This window comes from Pristis pectinata, chromosome 2 (assembly GCF_009764475.1).
Source record: "Pristis pectinata isolate sPriPec2 chromosome 2, sPriPec2.1.pri, whole genome shotgun sequence".
Classification (NCBI taxonomy): Eukaryota; Metazoa; Chordata; class Chondrichthyes; order Rhinopristiformes; family Pristidae; genus Pristis; species Pristis pectinata.
The window spans coordinates 35,580,493-35,604,085 of NC_067406.1; the positions used below are offsets into that span (position 1 = coordinate 35,580,493).

At 39.6% G+C, this 23,593-nt stretch overlaps 1 protein-coding gene across 1 annotated transcript in view; it reads right to left on the bottom strand.

Moving 5' to 3' along the window:
* The window catches only part of dnai1.2 (dynein, axonemal, intermediate chain 1, paralog 2), a 115,384-nt gene that overhangs the window by 14,184 nt on the left and 77,607 nt on the right, over window positions 1-23,593 (bottom strand). The window contains exons 17-19 of the mRNA XM_052032280.1: window positions 21,887-21,966; window positions 20,422-20,570; window positions 9,048-9,147 (exon numbers count right to left, since the gene is read on the bottom strand). Of these exons, the coding sequence (XP_051888240.1) occupies window positions 9,048-9,147; window positions 20,422-20,570; window positions 21,887-21,966 (329 nt within the window). The remainder of the gene's footprint in view (window positions 1-9,047; window positions 9,148-20,421; window positions 20,571-21,886; window positions 21,967-23,593) is intronic.

Here is a 23,593-nt window from a genome sequence, read left to right on the forward strand (position 1 = left end):
GTAATAAAACAAATAAATTCATAATGAGAGTACCTTGGGCAGTTACTCTACGCCCAACTTCTACTTGAGAAAGTAAATTGAGAGGATAATAGAATGTTCTGTCAATTTAGTTTTTACTGATACTTGGTTACAGCCAAATTTCAATCAAAATCCATTTGAACCTCTTTAATATCTATATAAAAGGGCAAAAGGAGCCTTGACTTATCCACAAAATAGCACATTCAACAGTCCCAAACCCACTGCATCAAAGTGTCAGAATGGATAATAAGGTCAGCTCCCTTTAATTAGGTTTGAACCCAATGTGCTGATTCAGAGACAGGAATGCTGCCATAGAGTTATGTTTGATAACTTGGTTCAGTAGTAAGGAACCTAAGCACTGTTATTATATAATCAGTCAAATTGTGCCTGATAGTTGAACTGTAGTTTAAAGCACATTAATGTATTAAAAAAACTGTCTCAAATGAAAAACTCGCTGCAGTATTATGCAAGCAGTACATCTAAAAAAAAGGTAAGATCTGACTTCAAGAGCAGGAATATCCAATTGCTTTGTTTGCTAACTGCCATCTCATTTAAAAAGAAAGACAATTGCAATTGTATCTGCAGTAACAAAGTTTTCTGTGGGATAAAGAATATAGTAAGGCCTAAGGCAGGCAATATTATGGAGGTAGGGTGGACATGGTGCCTATAACTCATTTGTCAAACTTGTTAATATTATGGTTAAGATCAGATGGTGAACAACGAGGGGATGAAACCAGTGATGAGCGAACAAAGTTTTTCACAATGCTTGAGGTTGTTGTTTTTCTTATTGTTGAACAGAAAAAATTATTGTCTATATAGACTGGATTTTTGATGAGTCTAGTAGTACAAAAAGCAATTGAGGATCCTAGGCCATTGAAGACAGATCCCACAAAGAAGGGATTATTTTATCAAGGACCACTATGTAGATGAGAAAAAGGGCAAAATGTAATCCTTAGGAAATCTAGATTGAAGGTGCAGGCAAAGGAAGAGAACATTGTTGGAGATATAATGGTTACCATTCAGAAATGTAAGAACTCTGTCCCACCCCTCTTCCCTACCTGGCTTCATCTGCTCATCATCCCCCCTGCAACTGGTTCCACCTATCACCTACCAGCCACTATCCCACCTCCCCCTCTGCCACCCCCCCCCCCCCCCCGTACTATTATATACTGGCAATTTTTCCTCTTCTCTCTCAGTCATGATTCAGGGTCTTGATCCAAATCGTCGACTTACACCTTTTGCCTCCACAGATGCTGCTAGATCTGCTGAGTTCTACCAGTGTTGTGTATTTTGTTTCAGATTCCAGCATCTGCAGTCTCTTTTGCTTTCACACAATTATGTGATGCTGGTTAGTTTTGACCATATAGTTCATTTCCTTTATAAGCTTTTCCCATTTTACTTAAATCCAGATTTGAACCAATATATTTAGAATACTAAAACTTATTATTGAAATTATTGACCTGATTTTTTGCCATCTATAATATAAGTCTTCTATGTGTTTCCCATAGCTGTTATTTCCTTGGTTCCATAGTGCTTTCCTCATTCTTAACTTGGTTAATTTTGTGATCTAGTTACAACATAATGATTCAAAATGTACTGGATTGATGGTAAATTGCTTTCAGATGTCCTGAAATAGGACTGTATAAATACAAGTCTCACATTTTTGTTTATATGTGATTTTATGAACTTTGTATTTATGCCAAAGTGCATATATATAAAAATGTCAGCAATTCATGATATAAATTATTTTTAAATACATTTGTAAGCAAGTGCTTTGTTAGCAGCAGACTTGGAAGAAATAATCATCACAATTCCTTAGACTGATAGGCAGTCTAAAGACCATTTAAGTTCCTGGTCACTGGGCACCAAATTCAAGGATCATTCTACCACTGATTGTGAAAGTACTTACTTAAAAGTTGGACCAGTTTCAAATGTCAAAACGCTATACAACATATTACATTTTTCTTTCAAAATTTTCTACATTTCCTTAACATGTTTCTCAGAAAATGTGAAATACAGAGTTGACATCTTTTAATGGCCATTCTTAGGAATATTGTAGGTCAAAGAAGAGTGAACATGACAAAAGCAAAAGACAATAACACATGAAGCCTGCAGCAGCCAAATTCAATATAAAATCTGTCATAACCTAGACTTCATTCAATTAATCTTTTCTCTTGAGGAAAGATTCTGTACAGTTAAAAATTAGTCAATTCTGTCTACTTATTCATGCATGTATGTGAGTTGAGCAAAAACTCCACAGTATCAAACCCCATCCAAGGCTCCTTCTTTCAAGCTACCATATAACCCTGATTATTTGCTATCTGATCATTAGGATCATTGGTGGTTTGGCATCTGGCCCACTAAGTAATGTTTGTTGCGCTCCTTTCCATCTCACCAGGGCCCCAATTCCTGTGCTCCCTTCCACTTGCCAGACCCCAGTTCCCATGCTCCCCTTCCACTTGATGGGCCGTGGTTCCTGTGCTCCCTTTTAAGTCACTGGGGCCTTGGTAGCTGCACTCCCCCTCAACTCCCTGGGGCCTCGGTTCTGCACTCCCTCTGACTCACTGGGCCCTCGTTCCCATGCTTCTTCCAACTTGCTGGGCTCCAGTTCCCTTGCTCCCTTCTGACTTCGGGGCCCCAGCTCCTGTGCTTTCTTTCAATTTACTAGGATCCTGTTTCCTGTGCTCTCTTGAACTCTCTTGGTTCACTAGGACATTTATTATAATAATTCATAACCTATGAAAAAATGAATTAAAAATGTGTTGGGGTATTAACTGGAATAATATCCAATAGTTGGAGTTTTATTCTATTTACTGGAGATGATACTTCTATGTTCTCAGCAGTGCTATAATTCTCTGATTCCTGACATGTATTTATGTCTTGAAGAAAATAATCACACAACTTGCTAGAATCTGTTCCACCTATCATCTACTCTGTATGATAAAAACTTTCTTGGGGAAACACAGAACGTAATAATCTCCCACATTTTTTCCAGATCCAACCATCAGTATAAATACAAAAATTTTAAATGTGCTATTCGTGTACTGGTAATATTAAGCAAATCATCCTGTTTTAGATAATGTACTGAGCCAGACTGTCACACAGCCCAATCAAATCCACATAAGATATTTATTTATTAGTCACATGTACATCGAAACACACAGTGAAGTACATCTTTTTGCATTATTGAGCATATGCTGGGGGCCTGACCAGACCCAAATCTGACAGAAGGACAGATACCAAGGTTCTAGAATCAAGCCCCAGCCCCGTACAGACTGTTTACCTTCTGACCAAGATCCACAAGCAGGACTGTCCAGTGTTTCAACCAGTTCTTGTCCTAGCAAGCTTATTTCTTGCTTGACTCCATCCCTTTTCCTCTGGTGCAGTCCATTTCCACTTACATCTGTGACAGTTCGGGTGCCTTCTGCCACTTTGACAGTTTCCAATTTCCTTGTCCTAACTGGTTCATCTTCACTATCAATGTACAATCCCTCTACACCTTCATCTGATGAAAGGAGGACCTGAGGGCCCTCCATTTCTTCTTGAACAGAGGCTCAACCACTTCCCCTAACCTGGCTGAGCATTTCCTCACATTAAACAATTTCTGCTTCAACTCTATTCACTTTCACCAGATCATAGCTATGGATGCTGGCATGGTCCAAGATGCACCTGCCTTTTTGTGGGACACGTGGAACAGCCTTTGTTTCAGTCCTACTCGGGTCCACTCCCTCAACTCTTACTGGTACACTGATAACTGCATTGGTGTTGATTCGTGCAACTATACAGAACATGCAAATTCCATCGCTTTTGCTGCCAATTTCTCCCCTACTCTTACCTTTATATGGTCCATCTCTGAGTTTTTCCTTCTCTTTCTGAATTTCTCCATCAACATTTCAGAAGATAGATTTGTCACAAATATTCATTACAAGCCCACAGACTCCCACAGTTGTTTTAATTACTTTTCTTTCCACCCTGCCTCCTGTAAGGACTCCATTTAAAAAATTTCTGAAGGGTTCCATATTTAAAATGTTTCTTTTTCCTCACATCCTCCCTAACCTGCCGAATGTTTCCAGTATTTATTGTTTGTATTCCAGCAGCAAGCAATTGAAAACAGAAAAAAAAAGCAAGGACTATGAATCTAATCCATTAACTATGGTTTAGTAACATTTTTGTGCTGATGTATTTTTTGGTGTGTCCTGCCGTGGAGAAATGAAACACTTTATAAATAAATTTAAAGCAAACTTACACAGTGGCAGAGCTCTCCTGGCAATTGCCACCTGTCTCTTTCCCTTGCACCAATGCCCTCTCCATGCTCAGGTTGTGGCCTGCATGGCCATGCTCTGGCTTCTTTCACCTACTGCAAACCACCCCACCCCACTCCACCCCCACCACCATCTTACTAAAGACCATTCTTCAGCCTCCCCTCTCCCGTTTGCTGAAAACTATCTTAAAGGACAGAGATCAATAGGTAACTGGATATAAAAGGAATCAAGGGATATGGAAACAGCGCTGGAAAACACAACTGAGGTAGAAGACCAGTCATGATCTTGGTGTATGGCAGAACAGGTTAGAAGGGCTAGATGGCTGCCTCCTATTACTAATTCATGTGCCCACATGGATCAATGATTTATGGAATTAATACAGTTGAGTCAAAGAGAAATCAAAATTTGCTTCATTAAATTAACAAGTGCAAGAGGAATAACAATTTGTAAGGGAGAGATTGCATGAAATTGGATTAATACCATATCACAAAATATATTATCCAGCACACGCAGGACTAGAAGACACCTTCTGCAGATTAATCAAATTCATTTGGAGGAGAGACAAAAATGTTTGTTAATTAAAGGAGGAAAAGATGACTCCAGTATATTATACAAAACCATTACATTATCTCATTTTGGTGTTGCTCCATAACACCAATGTGTTGCTTCATTAACCAAAAAAGGTCCATGAAAGACTTTGTGGAAATAAAAAGTTACTTAAGTCACAAGGAAATCCCCATCTTGCTTTAATTTTTTAGCTTCTTATTTGTTCAAATTATTCTTCAGACAGGAAAAGAAACATGCTTAAAGGCAATCATGACTAGTAGTTGATAAAGCACACAAAGGATTCCTTGGTTGTAAAATATAGCCAAGGGAGGTAAGTGCAGAAATTGCAGGGGCCCTGGCAGAGATATTTAGAACATCCTTAGCCATGGGTGAGGTGCCGGAGAACTGGAGAATAGCTAATGTTGTTCCGCTGCTTAAGAAAGGTTCTAAGAATAACCTGGGAAATTATAGGCCAGTGAGCCTGACGTCAGTCATGGGTAAATTATTGGAAGGTATTCTGAGGGACAGGATAAATAAGTATTTGGATAGACAGGGCATTTTTAGGGATAGTCAACATGGCTTTGTGCATGGCGAGTCATGTCTAACCAATCTTATAGAAGTTTTCAAGGAGGTTACCAGGAAGGTTGATCAGGGGAAGGTGGTGGATGTTGTCTACATAGACTTTAGCAAGGCCTTTGACAAGGTCCCACATGGGAGGCTGGTCCAGAAGGTTAAGTCGCTTGGCATTCAGGATGAAGTAGTCAATTGGATTCAATGTTGGCTTAGCAGGAGAAGCCAGAGAGTGGTAGTAGATGGTTGTCTCTCTGATTGGAGGCCTGTAACTAGTGCTGTGCCGCAGGGATCAGTGCTGGACCCTTTGTTGTTTATCATCTATATTAGTGATTTAGATGATAATGTGGTAAACTGGATCAGCAAATTTGCAGATGACACCAAGATTGGGGCGTAGTGCACAGCAAGGAAGGCTATCAAAGCTTGCAAGGGATCTGGACCAGCTGGGAAAATGGGCTGAAAAATGGCAGATGGAATCTAATGCAGACAAGTATGAGGTAGTGCACTTTGAGAGGACAAGCTAGAGTAAGACTTATACAGTAAATGGTAGGGCACTGAGGTGTGCGGTAGAACAAAGGGACCTGGGAGTACAGATCCATAATTCCTTGAAAGTGACATCATTGAAAGGGTTGTAAAGAGAGCTTTTGGCACACAGGCATTCATAAATCAAGGCACTGAGTACAGGACTTGGGATGTTATGTTGAAGTTGTATAAGATGTTGGTGAGGCCAAACTTAGAGCACTGAGTGCAGTTCTGGTCACCTACCTACAGGAAAGATATCAATTAGCTTGGAAGAGTGCAGAGAAAATCTACATGGATGTTGCTGGGACTTGAGGACTTGAGTTATAGGGAAAGGTTGACTAGGTTAAGTTACTTTACTGGAGCACAGGAGAATGAGGGGAGATCTTATAGAGGTACACAAAATTATGAGGGGTATAGGTAGGGTGAATGCATGCAGGCTTTTTCCCCTCAGGTTGGGTGAGACTAGAACTAGAGGTCATAGGTTTAGGGTAAAAGGTGAAATATATAAGGGGAATCTGAGGGGAAACTTCTTCACTCAGATGGTGGTGTGAGTGTGGAATGAGCTGCCAGTGGAAGTGGTGGATGCGGCTTGAATTGTAACATTTAAGAGAAGTTTGGATAGGTGCATTAATGAGAGAGGTATGGAGGGCTACAGTCCGGGTGCAGGTAGATGGGATTAGGCAGAAAACCAGGCCAATGTGGACTAGATGGGCCACAGGGCCCATTTCTGTGCTGCAGTGCTCTATGACTGTAAGTATAGCCGTATGTCTGTGGTGCAGCTGGTGCTAAACTGGATTTAAAATGGTTTTCAATTCACACATTTCTTAAAGTAGTATAAATCCTGCCATTTTTTACCAACTTTTACCAATGCACCATAGAAAGCAACCTATCTGGATGTATCACAGCTTGGTAGGGCAACTGCTCTGCCCAGGACCGCAAGAAACTGCAGAGAGTTGTGGACACAGCCCAGCACATCACGGACACCAGCCTCCCCTCCTTGAACTCTGTCTTTACCTCTTGTCTTGGTGAAGCAGCCAGCATAATCAAAGGCCCCACCTCTTCCATCAGGTAGAAGATACAGGTGCCTGAGGGCACGTACCACCAGACTTAAGGACAGCTTCTACCCCACTGTGATAAGACTATTGAATGGTTCCTTTGTACAATGAGATGGACTATGACCTCACGATCTACCTTGTTGTGACCTTGCACCTTATTGCACTGCACTTTCTCTGTAGCTGTGACACTTTACTCTGTCCTGCTATTGTTTTTACCTGTACTACATCAATGCACTTTGTACTAACTCAATGTAACTGCACTGTGTAATGAATTGACCTGTACGATTGGTTTGTAAGACAAGCTTTTCACTGTACCTCGGTACAAGTGACAATAATAAACCAATACCAATACCAATACCATTTTGGGATATGGTATGGCACAGTGGTTAAATTACTGGACTAGTAATCCAGAGGCCTCGACCAACAATCCAGTGACCCAAATTCATATCCCACCATGACATCTGTGGTATTTAAAAGAATATGGAGGAACAGTAACCAGTCTTAGAAATGATGACTGCAAAAGTACCATACTGTCATTAAGTGGTCCTGCCAGAACTCAAATTGAACAGCAATAAACAGATTATTGGTAAGTGCCACCTGACAGCAATCCTCCTCAGGAAGATAGTACACCAGTCTCCTTTGTCAATCTCTGCACAAATCTTAGGTTGATATCACAGACAAAGAAACACAACAATCTGCAGTCAGACCTCCAAAGGCAAGAGTTGAGAATTCACAAGTGGACCTGAAAGATGATCAGCAACTTTCTTTCTCTCAGACTCCAGCAACAGATAAGCTAAAAGCCAGGAGCTCAGAGACCAGGGGTTAAGCGATTGCTCTCTTTCCCCTTTAAGATTTTGTTTAGATTGCTACTGTTGACAGTGTGGTCGCCTTATTGGCAGTGCCAGCCATACCTTATATTTCCAAATATAATTGCAGAATGTGTAGCCGTAGCCAAAAGGTAGCTCTCCAAATACCAATATTCCAACTGCCAATACAATCTGAACATGCCTTCAAAAATCCCCAGCAGCTTAATGTAACTGATTGTAAAATTGCCCGAAGCGAGATCTGTTTAAATATTACTGCTCCACTCTGCTTCTGAGAGCACCAGCACCTTCTGAGAGCCAGATTCAGACCTGTGAAAGTATGTGACTGTTCCATCAGTACATTTGAACTGGAGGAAGAAAAATACCCATCACAAGAACAAGACATCCCATCTCATTACATATTTCCCCTTGCTACTTTGTAGAACGGCTAGAATTAAGATGTGGCAATCAGACCCTTCCAGGTACAAAACCTGAATATTCATATTATAATTTACATTTTATATTCAGCTTGGCAGTCATCCTAGGATGCCACTGGGAATGCCGAGGAATTAAATGAATCAATGTGCAAGTCCCCACATTTCAGATGCACAGCTGGCACAAAGGATCCCATTACACAGGTGAGAGGTTTAATATCCATGGAAGTTCAGCTATATTAATGTTGTATTTTGTTTTACTCTGTCATTTTACCTACTTAAAATAAATGTAAAAAAAATTAAACCCTTTCTTGTATCTATGCAGATGATACAAGTTCAAGACTTTTCTTCTTAACCTCAAATACACCTAGCATAAAGCTGGCATGAATGAGCATAACACATTTGCAGTGTTTTGATTTAGTCACAAACTTATCTCTATGCAAAATACTGGAACTTAATACAATGAAATATAAGAAGTATATATTTATATATTACCTCAATCTAAGGATTGAACCTAGCCTTTGGGCAGATGTCTCAAAACTGTTAATAGTGAATTGTGAAATAAGGGCTATCAGACAAGAAGAAGTGTTATAAAGCTGTCCACATTTATCTCTAGTCAGAAATGTCTTCCTCCTGAAATGTAGGATGCAGGATGTTGGCGTTTAAATTGTGCAACAATTCAAGGATTTATAGACTTTGATCAAGATTTTCCATTACCCTTAATTTATCACCCTCTAATATTGATTATCTTATATACAATTTTAACTAGTAAATCTAATAATTTGAAAAGTTGACAGTTTTGAGAAATATCTTACATAATAAAAGAAAGTACATTACCTTTCCAGATGTTGTTACTGCTGCAAACACGGTTGAAGAGTATGGTGACCAAGCAACATCTCCAACTGGTGAATTAAGATCATAGGTGAACATTGGATTCCTGGAAGAGAACATACACTAACTACTTAAACTAAAAAATGATTGACTTCTTGGATAAACTCAATTCATGTACTAGATTAATCCTAGTGTTTATTTTTAATGGAATTGTATCTGTCACTGTACATTAACAAACTGAAGTTTTACAGGAACACTGATTTTTTTAAATGGCATTTATGTTTTCTGTTTTGTTCAGGTTAGGTGTTACATGTCCACTGGTACAATGTAGCCCAATTTAAACTGTTTCATAATTGATTTGTTGGTGACTAAACAAAAAAATGCATCTGGTTTGTCAACTGAGGAGAGTGTATGGAGACCCAGCAGCATTGAAAACAAAACTTTTCAAAGATTGGATGAGCTCCACAAGAGCCACTGAGCCATTTTGAAGATGAGAAAGAAAAGAATATCTGCTTGTTTACAACAATATAAGTGTATCTGCTCGAAGAAGTATCAATGATACAAAGTCATTCAACTAACTTTATACCATATAAGTTGAGGTGCGGATCAATAATGACTATGTCTTCAACTGGCACTCAGCAAAATGAAGTCAAAAAATATGTTGATCTCCTCTGACAAAGAAATTCAAGCTGGAATGGACACAAAATGGTCAAAAATCAAGCTAACTAAATCAGAAATCCCCAATAGAAAGTGAAGTGTGTGAAGCATCTATATCATTGGCAAACCTGAAGAACTTGTTCTCGAAATGAGTCGCTACAAGTGCAATACCTTAGGCTTACTGAAGTGAAACGAACAAATTCAGGAGAATATTTCAAATTCTGTTACAATGAAGAGAAAAAAAGAAAGGAACCAGAGTAGGATTTCTTGTTTGTAAAAACTCAGTCAAATCAGACCGAATGTCAACCAATAACCAACTGAATAAATTTTATCTGTATTTCTGGATCATATAATAACACGGCAAACACAACTACAGTAAAATCCCAATAATCTGCCGCCCTTGAGACTTTGGCGCTTGACTAGCAGATTTTCTGGACTCAACACATTTTTATTTCACTTCTTTTTTTTATGTTACTCAGTAGTATAATAATGTTTTCAGTGAAACTTGGTGAGCTTAAGGTATTTGAAAATAGAGCCTAGTGAGTTTAAAGGGAGCAAGAAATAGGACTCAGTGAGCATCTGTTTGTAGGTTTCAACTTGTCAAAACAAGCTGAAGCATATAAACACTCCAGACCTTGGCTCTGGTTGCAAACCTATCTGTGTTCCCAACCTTAAAAACTTGAATATTGCCAACAGCTTTAATTAGTAACCATAATACTGATAATGTCAAATAAACATGACTTAAAGAAGACTATTGGTAAAAAGTCACCAAAGTATTTTCAGAACTAGGAAAAATAAATGGGGAGGTCTTAGGGATAGTCAGAATCAGATTCAGAATCAGATTTATTATCACCAACATATGACATGAAGTTTGTTGTTCATGGAAAGACATAAAAATCTAAAAATTACAAAAATAAATAAGTAGTGCAAAAAAAGGAATAATGAAGTAGTGTTCATGACTTGTTCATAAATCTGATGGTGGAGGGGAAGAAGCTGTTCCTGAATCATTGAGTTTGGGTCTTCAGGCTCGTGTACCTCCTCCCTGATGGTAGTAATGAGAAGAAAGCATGTCCTGGACGGCGAGGGTCTTTAATGATGGATGTCTCTAATTCCTCTACTTAAGAGCGGTTTGGATAGGTGCATGGATGGGAGGGGTTTGGAGGGATATGGTCTGGGTGCAGGTAGATGGGACTAGGCAGAAGATCAGTTCAGCATGGACTAGATGGGCTGAAGGGCCTGTTTCTGTGTTTTAGTACTCTATACCGCCTTCTTGAGACACCGCCTCTTGAAGATGTCCTCGATGGTGCGGAGGGTTGTGTCCACGATGGAGCTGGCTGAGTCCACAACCCTCTGCAGCCTCTTGCGATGCTGGGCATTGGAGGCTCCATACCAGGCTGTGATGCAACCAGTCAGGATGCTCTCCACCGTACATTTATAGAAATTTGCAAGTCTTTGGTGACATACCAAATCTCCTCAAACTCCAAATAGAGTTATTAGCATGCCTTCTTCGTGATTGCATCAATGTGTTGGGCCCAGGATATATCCTCTGAGATGTTGACACCCAGGAACTTGAAACTGCTCACCCTTTCCACTGCTGACCCCTCAATAAAGACCGTTGTGTGTTCTTCCGACTTCCCCTTCCTGAAGCCCACTATCAGTTCCTTGGTCTTGCTGACATTGAGTGTGAGTTTGTTGTTGCGACACCACTCAACCAGCTGATCTGTCTCATGCTTATACGCCTCCTCAACGCTATCTGAGATTCTACCAACAACAGTGGTGTCATTGGTGAATTTATAGATGGACTTTGAGATGTGCTTAGCCACACAGTCAGGAGTGTAGAGAGAGTAGAGCAGTGGGCTAAGCACACACCCTTAAAGTGCCCCAGTGCTGATGGTCAGCGAGGAGGAGATGTTATTGCTGATCCGCACTGACTGTGGTCTCCCTATAAGGAAGTCGAGAATCCAGTTGCAGACACATGACAGCGGAGGAGATGTTGGATGTCTTAAAAGGTAGGAAGATAGACAAATCTCCAGGGCCTTACCAGATATATCCAAAAACACTGTGGGAGGCTAGAGCAGAAATTGCGGGAGCCCTGGCTAGATATTTGTATCACTATTAGCCATGGGTGAAGTGCTGGTACACTGGAGGGTAGTGAATGTTGTGCCTTTATTTAACAAGGGCAGCAAAGCAAAACCTGGGAACTATAGACCTGTAAATCCAACATCTGTGGTAGATAAGTTACTGGTGAGGATTCTGAGGGAGAAGATATGTGTGCATCTGGAAAGACAGGGGTTGATTAGAGATAGTCAGCATGGCTTTGTGCATGGGAGATCATGTCTTACGAACTTGACTGAGTTTTTTGCTGATGTGACCAAGAAAGTTGATGAGGGAAGGACAGTAGACATGGTTTATATGGATTTCAATAAGGCCTTTGATAAAGTTCCATATGGTAGGCTGCTCTGGAGGATTAGATCACATGGAATCCAGGGAGAGTGAGCTAATTGGATACGCAATTGACTTGATGGTAGAAAGTGGAGGGTGATGGTGGAAGGTTGTTTCTTGGACTGGAGGCCCGTGACTAGTGGTGTGCCTCAGGGGTTGGTGTGAGGCACATTGTTGTTTGTCATGTATATCAACGATTTTGATAAGAATGTACAAGGCATGGTTAATAAGTTTGAAGACAACACCTATTTTATAGGTGAAATAGTGGACAATGAAGAAGGTTATCAAAATTTACAGGGGGATCTTGATTAGCTGAGTAACTGGGCTGAGGAATGGCAAATGGAGTTTAATTTGGATAAGTGCGAGGTGTTGCATTTTGGAAAGTCAAATCCAGGTAGGACTTACACAGTGAACAACACGGCTCTGGGGAGTGTTGCAGAACGAAGGGACCTTGGAGTACAAGGACTTGGTTCCCTGAAAGTGGAGTCACAGGTAGACAGGGTGGTGAAGAAGGTGTTTTGGCATGCTGGCCTTCATCAGTCAGGGCATTGAGTATAAAAGTTGGGAGGTCATGGCGCGGTTGTACAGGACGCTAGTGAGGCCACACTTGGAGTATCGTGTTCAGTTTTGGTCGCCCTGCTACAGAAAAGAGTGGAAGAGTACTAAACTGGAAAGAGTGTAGAAAAGATTTACAAGGATGTTGCCAAGAATTGAAGGACTGAGTTATAGGGAGAGGTTGGACAGGCTAGGACTTTATTTCTTGGAGTGTAGGAGACTGAGAGCTGATCTTATAGAGGTATATAAAATCTTGGGGGGGGGGTGGTATAGATAACATGAACGCACTCAGTCTTTTTCCCAGGGTTGGGGAATCAATAACTAGAGGGCATAGGTTTAAGCTGAGAGGGGGAAGACTTAATAGGAAGTTGACAGGCAACTGTTTGACACAAAGGGTGGTATGTATGTGGAATGAACTGCCAGAGGAAGTGGCTGAGACAGGTATAATAATAACTTTTAAAAGACAGTTGGACAGGTAAATGGATTGGAAAGGTTTACAGTATAAGGTTATGGGCCAAACGCTGGCAAATGGGACTAGCTTGGATGGGGCATCTTGGTCTGCATGGACCATTTGGGCCGAAGGCCTGTCTCTGTGCTGTACAACTTTATGAATTCTGTAAGAGTACTCAGAAAATTGAATAACAATAATCTTATAAATGTATGAAATACCCAGAGAATTAAAAGCCAAATGTTTATAACTAGATTATGATAGCTTCTGGTACAAAGATGCAAACAAAAAAAAAGTGAAAAAAGAAATGACAGTAATGATCCAGTTCTCTTACACAGATGTGAAGACATTCAGAGGATTTGAACCTAACCAAAAAGTTTTTGCGATCGTGAAATAGTCAGGAAATATCAAGACCAACTGCAACAGAGGACAAAAATAAAGTCTTACTCAGTGAGATGATGTTATTCATGAAGAATAGGTGAAATATGCAAAAGCTATCAGGGGTGTGAAAGCAATTGATCTGAACAATGTGACTGCAGAATTATTAAAAATAACAAGATAGCTGACACACTGCACAAGATCTGCAAAACAATGTTGAAAAGGAAAATTTAACTAGCAAAGTAAACAAAATCAATAATAATCATAATCATGAGTAATCTACACCGATGTATCTGCAATTGCACATTAGCATCATAAGTTATCCAAGTAAACCATTTCTTAGAAAAATCTGAACAGAACTAAGTCAGAAGTAGAAAATGCATTAGCAGAAATGCAAGCTCATAGGGTCATACAGCACAGACTGGCTCAATTTGTCCATGTTGACTGAGATGCCTATCTACATTAATCCTATTCTCCTGCATTTGGTTCATATCTCTCTATTCCTTTCCTATCTGTGTACCTGTCCAAATGTTCTCTGCCACCTGCCTCTACCACCCCCTCTGGCAGCTTGTTCCATGTAGCCACCACCTCCTGTATGGAAAAACTTCCCCACAAATCTCCTTTAAGTATTTCCCCTCTCATCTTAAACCCATGTCCCCTTGTACTAGACTTTCCCACACTTGGAAAAAGACTGTGACTATCTACCCTATCTTTGACCTCACAATTTTATAAACCTTTATAATGCCACCCCTCTGCCTCCTGTCCTCCAGTGAGAAAATCCCAGCCTATCCAATCCCTCCTCGTAACTAAAGCCCTCCATTCCAGGCAATATCCTGGTGAATCTCTTCTGCACTCTTTCTAGTGCTACCACATCCTTTCAATAGTGTGGTGACTAATACTCCAAATGTGGCCTAACCAATGCCTAATACAGCTGCAACATAATGTCCCAGCTCTTATACTTAATACCCTTGTTTATGAAGGCAAGTAAGCTAAATGCCTTCTTCACTACTCTAATCACTTGTGTCCCCATTTTAAGGGAATTATGAACTTGCACCCCAAGGACCTTCTGTACATCAACACTTCTAAGGTGTGTGTCCTGCCAGTATTAGGTTACCCAAAATGCATTACCTCACATTTGTCTGAACTAAATTCTATCTGCCACCGCTCTGCCCAACTTTCCAGCTGATCTATGTCCTGTATCCTTAGGCAACTATTCTCCACTGATCTTCGTGTCATCAGCAAACTTACTTATCAAACCCCATTCTCATCCAAGGCATTTCTATCTTCAGTGTACTTCCCGCTTTATGAAGGGGTTGCATTCCTAGAAAACCCTCCCCTCCATATCTCTATGTTTCATAATGCAAACCTTTTTCCCCCATTGAATCTGATGATATAAGTGGAGGTCCTTTCCTACAGGTTATTTTTCTCTCAACAGTTAGCCCCTGCAGTTGCACAGTCTATAGGCAAGGGAATTCTGATGGTATTGTAGGCAGAAAAGGGTTATTGTTTTAAGTAACCAGAAATGTTACATTGCATGATAAAGTATCATTGTACAAGAATCACAAGAAAAGATTGTCTTGTCAGTTTCCAAAGCAAATCTCTTAAGTGGTCTCCCATTGTAAACTGGCAGCCTGTGATTGTTGTCCTTGGTAAACCAGTTCAATTCTCTGTATACATTTTGTGTTTATTTATTTTTCCCACATAATTTCTGTAAAAGTGAATTTTTTACTCCATCTCTCAAATTTTTTGGTATTGATTTGTGAATACCATAAGGGTAAATTTCTGTTACCCAAACTGCTGTAACGTGGGTTGTTACGGATTAGGTTACTATTTGGTGACTGTCCGTTTAAAATATAGTGCAGTAGAATAGTGTGTGTGTGGTGACACCACAGCAACAAGATAACGACATACTGACGTTTTGGTTCAGTCAGAAGGAGAGAGAGGAGAAAGAGAGACACTGCCTGCTGGTCTCTGTATCGATGGATGAAAAACAATAACTGTGTCTGTCACTACAATCCATGTATGGATTTTTGGAATAATCCAGTGGAGTCCACTTTGTCGTTAACCTGTAGAAGGAAACAGGTATTTCTGTGGACGGCCACGTCTTGAATGCCTTCGGGGTGGCAGATACTTTGGAACAAAGCAGTGGATATCATCAGTGACTGAGGTGTCGTATGGGTTCCATCGTGGAACATTTGGATTTCGTAATGTCTCTATTCTCTCTCTACATTTTCTCTTCAGTCAACGGTGGTTTTGCAAAAGCCTTTGCTCACGTTTCACCTTATGGCTTGCTGAACTGAACTTTGAGAACTATTCCTGGACTTGGAGTTTGGGAATTTGCCACACACACACTTTGGGTTCAGTTTTGGGGTTAGTGGTTAATATCTAACATTTTTACTTCTAACATTCTAATATTTTTATTTTGTTTTTTCTTATTATCATAAGTAGTTATTAATAAAATAGTTTCTAACACTTATACATGACTTGGTGTGTTTCTTTTGTTGCTGGTACGTAACAGGGTGTACACTATATAACAAACAACAATGTTCTCAGCACCTATCAATGTGGTACCCCACTGGTTACAGACTTCCAGTGAGAAAAACAACCCTCTACTACTTTTTGTCTCCTATCACCAAACCAATTTTGGATTCAGTTTGCCACAACACCTTGGGTCCCATGTGCTTTAACATATTGGACCAACCTACTGAGCGGGACTTTGTCAAAGTCTTGCTAAAGTCCATGTATACCATGGCTACTGTCTTGCATTCATCAAATTTCTGAGTAACCTTCTTAAAAAAACTCAATCAGATTTGTGAGGCAGTATTTCCCATGCATAAGACCATGCTGATTCCCTCTAATAGTTTCCCTACTACTGACTTAAGGCTCACTAGCCTGTAGATTCTTGGCTTATCCCTACTATCCTTCTTGAACTGCATTGAGATCTCGAAGAGAAAACACGGAACACAGCTTCAACTTCAGAATCATATGCAAAAAGTTTGCAGATAATTAAATAGAGTAAATAAATAGACTTTAAAGAAATTTTGACATGGTGTGGCATTTTAGCAGACAAGGAGACAGTGCCAGATCAGTCCCTCAGTGATGGTCTTCTCTCACAATGTTTATTTAATTCATATCTGTAATAAATTATGTCAGAATCCTTAGAGCATTTCACTGGAACATTGTCAATTAAAGGATGAGAAATTAACAATTATCTTTGGGAACAATATTGATTTAGTAGCTGGAACTGCAGAAGAACAGGGAAATAACAGAAAAGGTCCACAAGACCACAAAGAGATATGGTCTGAAAATGAGTATGATGAATAGCAAAGCAAAAATAACATCTTCCAATAATAATTATACATCAATAAAAACTGGCATGAGAACGAGAAAAAGCTTTAAATGCCTTGCAGCAATCATTTTTGAAGCTACTGCATCAGAAAAAGTAAAAACATGAATATTATCACTGGATTACCGGCAATGTTGAAGAAAATCAAAATCAGTAGCAACAACAGAAAGGAATTGAATGCCCATCTATCCAATTTCTGCATTTCTCTGTTACCGTGTGGTTGGACACTCAGTAAGGGATTGAAAAATTGAGTTGAGAACTTTAAGATATGGTGCTTCAATTCAACAAATACCCTTCAACTGCTCACAAGACAAATTAATCTATGGAAGATAAACCAGGTCAGAAGTCAACAAATATGAAACCTTAATCAAAATCATAAAATGCTATGGTTTTTGGCATGTCATAAGAAACTCCAATACCTTTACCGATACATCCTTCAGTTTGCTTGGACACATAAAAACTATGACCTTAAACGAGCTTGATCATAAATATTCATCATAACACAGGATTAAAACTGACATGATAAAGCAGGCAAAAGATTAGAATGAATGGAGAAATTGACATCAAATGTGCCCCAAAGATCTGAGCAGCCTTTGGACTTGCTTGACTTGATTTTTTTTGTATTAGAACAGAGAAATTGTGACATACAATCATAAATGTAGCCCGATGAATTTGTATTAATTGGATTGATTCCACTTTGTTGATAAGAAGTAGAAACAAAAATGTTTAAAGCATACTAAAAAATACTTTTCTAGAAAATACTTGTTTCTTATGGCAGTAAGCGCACACAGTAGGATACGTGATATGCTATCTAAATAGATTATGTTTCATTATACCTGTGAAGTACTTGCATTTTCAATGATATATTCACATTGTTGTGAAGGGATGCATAAAACATTAATTTTGCTATCTTTTAGATTATCCAATAACATGGCCAATTAAATAAAATTGGCTCATTTCCACAATTAATAATGAAGTAATATTTATTCTCTTGTTTCCGTAACTAAACAGAAATTTTTCCACTATATCATCAGATCTGAGCTCAGAGGCTTTGGGCAGATGAGGGTGAAGAACATATTAGGGACTCATTCTTCTTTCTCTACTGGACATGAAGGTTCTCTTTCTCTTCTTAGGCACTCACTTGGAGTCAAAGATGACTTCACTACAGTTGTGAAGTTTCTGTTGTAATTAATGAATCCTGTGAAGGATCCACAGACCCTGACATAAGTATGACAGATGGCAGTTGATGGGGTGGTTGGATGGGTAGTTTGGGATGTGATGTGCTCCTTCTCCTATTTGTGCATGGTGTCCATATATTCCTGTAGAGTCATAGAGTCATACAGCATGGAAATGCACCCTTCAGCCCAACAGGTCCATACTGACCAAGATTTCCATCTAAGCTAGTCCCGTTTGCCCACATTTGGCCCATGTCCCTCTAAACTGTTCCTATCCATGTATCTGTCCAAGTACCTTATAATGGTGATTTAAAAGGCTCAGCATCTTCTCGAATGCTCCTTCGTTGATATTGGTATTGGTTTATTATTGTCACTTATCTTACAAACCGATCTTACAGGTCAATTCATTACACAGTGCAGTTACATCAAGTTAGTACAGAGTGCATTGATGTAGTACAGGTAAAAAAAAACAATAACAGTACAGAGTAAAGTGTCACAGCTACAGAGAAAGTGCAGTGCAATAAGGTGCAAGGTAACAACAAGGTAGATCGTGAGGTCATGAGGTCATAGGTCATAGTCCATCTCATTGTATAAGGGAACTGTTCAATAGTCTTATCACTGTGGGGTAGAAGCTGTCCTTAAGTCTGGTGGTACGTGCCCTCAGGCTCCTGTATCTTCTACCCAATGGAAGAGGAGAGAAGAGAGAATGTCCTGGGTGGGTGGGGTCTTTGATTATGCTGGCTGCTACACCAAGACAACGAGAGGTAAATACAGAGTCCAAGGAGGGGAGACTGGTGTCTGTGATGCGCTGGGCTGTGTCCACAACTCTCTGCAGCTTCTTGCGATCTTGGGCAGAGCAGTTGCCATACCAAGCCGTGATACATCCTGATAGGATGCTTCCTAAGGTGCATCGGTAAAAGTTGGTGAGAGTCAAAGGGGATGGTGAGAGTCAAAGGGGTTTTTAAGTGGTATTGGGTCAAGAATTTCTGTGAGTCAGTGAGGATGTCATATTTTTATAAACAGACTTTGAGAACATCCTTCAAGCATATTCTGTATCCTATAAATTCCTTCTCTTAATGGAACTTGGAAGGGAGCACTTTTGGATCTAGTTGAAAGCAATGGGACGCTTGACCTGGGGAACGTTGGCTGGAAGAGGATGGTGACATTGTCTATTCTGCTAATCAACTTGTAGGATCTTGTAGCTTTAGGCTTGGTGGTATTTCTCCATGCTTGGTAGGTTGCTCGTAATGCTAAAGAGTACAGGAGGGGAAGGATCACTGCCACAAGGTAAACCATGAACCTGGTGCCAACATGAAGACAAAGTGGTTGGGTGTATATAAATGGGAATATAATTTGAAGGTGTCCTGCCACAATGCTTTTTTAAAATTCATTTACAAAACATGGAACCAGCCCCAATTTCCACCTCTCCCCTCAATTTTCTCTCCTCCGATTTCCTCCTCCTTTTCTGATTTCTTCTACCCACCCTACCTCCACCCTACATCTTTATTCTCAGCTCCACACTGGGTGCCATGGAGAGAGTCCTTTAACAGCACAGACCTGCTTTGTAGAGAGCTGCACAAAAATGAGATTACAGCTGCAAGCTCAGCAAATGGCTTTTGATTGTAAATGCACAAGTTGGTTTTAATGGTTTAACTGGGAGAAAACCATAACAAATTCTTCAAGTTAGGATGTTCCAATTCAGCACTTTTTTGGTGATGCTCTATTTGGCACTAGGAAAATGTAATGCACTTTAGTGAAATCCAATTTTTAGGCTTTTATTCTCTTAGCATAGAAGGGCACAATGAAATATATCTTAATCTCTCCAAATAAACTGTTGTCAATAGTCCCACCATAAAGAATTTTTAGTCAGAATCCAGTTACAAAGTAAGAGCTATGCAAATATGTCTTTATCGTGGTGTTATCAGAGAACCAGCTAAAACAACTGCAAAGCATGAGTTTACATTCTCAAATCTCTTTGCTAACATTTAGCAGAATGTAAGATTAGAACCCCTGGCAAGTTTTTCAATTCTCTGATTCTCTCATGAGCATTCCCAGTACCATCCACTTGAAAATTGTTAATTGAACAAAAAACCTCAGTGAAACTTTGGAACATTGATTGCCTGCAATATTCATTACTTTATTATTAGCAGTAGCATTAAAGCAGAAGAAATATTGTAAGTGAAATTTATGATATAATAGGGAGCAAAATAAAATGTAAATCCAACATATAAATGTATTTATTTTGGCTTTCAAAACTCAAATTGGATTCATTTGTGGAAGCACTTGTAAAATCCAATGTGGGAAATTACATAGATCTACCTTGTATACAGTGCATTTCTGGAACAATTCAAGACATCCTCCTTCTCAACTTTCACTTACTTTAAATTGTGATCCCAAATCTTCACTGTCCAATCGGAACTGCAGGAAATGAATATATCTGGATGAAAGGTATTCCAGTGCAATGCATCCACTGCCATATGATGAGCATCATAAGTAGCCAGAAATTCACTTGAATAGGCCTTAGAGCACTAAAAATTAAAACAATACCAAACTTATCTTCTGCAGAATACTCAAAACAGCATTGTTATCTTGTTCTATTTACAGTATTTAAAGTAGTTAAGTGGAAAAATAATTACAAATTAATTTCAAGGATAGCTTGACAGGATGTTTGTTTTGTGCATGCTAGTCATATAAAAGTGCATTCTCTTCAGTAATTGTGTTACATTATGTTTTTTTACACAATTCACAATGTGGTACTTACAAATACTCATATGATTGACCAAAGCTAATCTTCAATCCAAAAAATTTACAAAATTGAAACCATATTCATATTGTATGTTTAACAATTGGGTTAGTCGTATGCTTACTTAATTTGGTAAGTGCAAAAGAGAGTGAAGCACCTAAAATAGAAACTAATGAAAATTCAAGAACTGATTGGTGCTCAAGGCATACCCATTTGGGGCATTGAATTACAACAGAATCTTGTATCCAAAAAATTAAATATCTGATATTAATTGCCCAATAATATAATCTAAAGTTAGGCGAGGCCAAACCACCATCCTTTTTTAGTTTTTGTAAATATTTCTTACTTAACCTTGGGTTTTTATTCTGCCAACTATATGAAAGAATTTTAGAATCAATAGTCACCAAAGCTAATCTTTTGCAGCACTTTATCTTCCCGTTGTTTGTGCCCTGCTTCTGTACAATAGGATGGAACAAATTAACAATAACATCCTCAAATTGATGTTGCCTGCACATTTTGAAATTGTACTCTGGTCCTCAAGACCAAACCAGTTACTACTTAGATAGGGAACAGTAGTCTTATCGCCAATTCTTTCTCACCTTTTGTCAGACTAAATTAACTAACTGCAATTACTGAAAAATCAAAAAAAAAGTGAATGCTGAAAATCTGACATAAAAACAAAATGCTGGAAACACTGCCCAAGGGTTATTGACCTGACACATTAACCCCGTTTCTCTTTCTACAGCTGCTGTTTGACCTGCTGAATATTTTCATTATTTTCTATCTTTATTCCAAATTCTGTTTTCTGTCTTGTAGATAACTTGCCAACCATTTTGCTATTGTTCTCTCATCTTAACTACAAATCTCACTAGAAGAGTTTTTCATAGTTTTATGCAAATCCATCATATCATTTTCAATAGAGCCACACCATTCAGTTAACTACTTGGGTCAATCATGTAGTCCTTTGCTGTACTCTAATAACTGAATAACCATTCAATATGTCATTTCTGATTGACAGGTTACACACTGTTATGTACTGCATTCTAATATTCAGTTTGTTCTTTTGACAGTCTATTAACATTGCATCTTTGATGATTTTACCTTGTGTATTTTTCCTTCTTCTGTGCCAACCAGAAACAAATTTGCTTTCTGTTTATGGAAGTCAAAGGATGTTCCACAGCCTAGTTTAAATACACAAAATGTGAAGGATTAACGTTTGCAAATTCTAAGATTTTTGCCATACTGATTCTCATATACTGTAAAATCTTTTCATTGATATACATAAACACAGTTTAAATGACTGAAATTCAAGGAATAAACAGGGATTGCTGGATAGTTCCCCGGGAAATACTATTGATTTTAAGATTCTGCCTCATATTGCATTATATTTGTGCTGTGAAGTGCTGAAAACATAGGTCTGTTAACTGCAATGAGATCAAGAAATCATTGGGGACTTCTTAGGTGGCATGTCTTGTTGCAACATCCCATGTTGCAAGATGATAGACAGAGGAGGCACAAAACTGGCATGGACCTGATGGGCCGAATGACCTGTTTCCATTCTGTATGACTCTGTGACTCTAAAACATTAGGAATATAAATTTAGTTCCCTTCTTAATGAAATAAGGTTGAGGCAAGAATGGTTGCTAGTGTCCACGACGTAAGATGTTAGCAGAATGGAGGGAGCTGGACGAAGTGATGAGTGTCACATCATAGGAGATTCGGTGGGAGAGATCGAGAATCCCGGATGGTCTGTTGCCTCCTTGGTGCCAGGGTCCATGATATCTCAGATCGAGTTCTTGATATTCTCAGGAGGGAGGGTGAGCAGACAGATGTCGTGGTCCATGTTGGGACCAATGACGTGGACAGGAAGAAGGAGGAGGTCCTGCAAAAACAGTTTAGGGAATTAGGTGCAAAGTTAAAGGACAGGACCTCCAAGGTTGTAATCTCAGGATTGCTACCAGTGCCACGTGCTAGTGAGGCTAGAAATAGGAGAATCATGCAGCTAAATACGTGGCTAAGGAGTTGGTGCAGGAGGGAGGGCTTCAGGTTTCTGGATAATTGGGCTTTGTTCCAGGAAAGGTGGGATCTGCTCCGAAGGGACGATTTACACTTGAACTGGAAGGGGACTAACATACTTGCGGGTAGGTTTGCTAGTGCTGCTCCGGTGGGTTTAAACTATATTTGCAGGGGGAGGGGAACCAGAGTGTTAGACAAGAAAGTGAGGAGGAAAATGATCGTGCGAGGTCTGCAGGTATGGACAGAAATCAAAGGTTTGTACATGATAGTAATGTTCTCAGGTGCATCTACTTCAATGCAAGGAGTATTGTAGGTAAGGCGGATGAGTTTAGGGCGTGGATTGGCACGTGGGATTATGATGTTATTGCTATTAGTGAGACATGGTTGAAGGAGGGGCAGGACTGGCAGCTTAATGTTCCGGGCTTCCGTTGTTTCAGACGTGATAGAGGGGGAGGGATGAAAGGGGGAGGAGTGGCATTACTGGTCAGGGAACAGATCATGGCTGTGCGTAGACAGGACAACCCGGAGGGCTCGTCTACAGAGGCCATATGGGTGGAGCTGAGGAACAGGAAAGGTGTGGCCACACTAATAGGATTGTATTATAGACCGCCCAATAGTCAGAGAGAATTGGAGGAACAAATCTGTAGGGAGATAGCAGACCGATGTAAGAAACAGAAAGTTGTAATAGTAGGGAATTTTAACTGTCCACATATTGACTGGGACTCCCACACTGCGAAAGGGTTGGATGGCTTGGAACTTGTCAAATGTGTTCAAGAAAGTTTTCTAAATCAA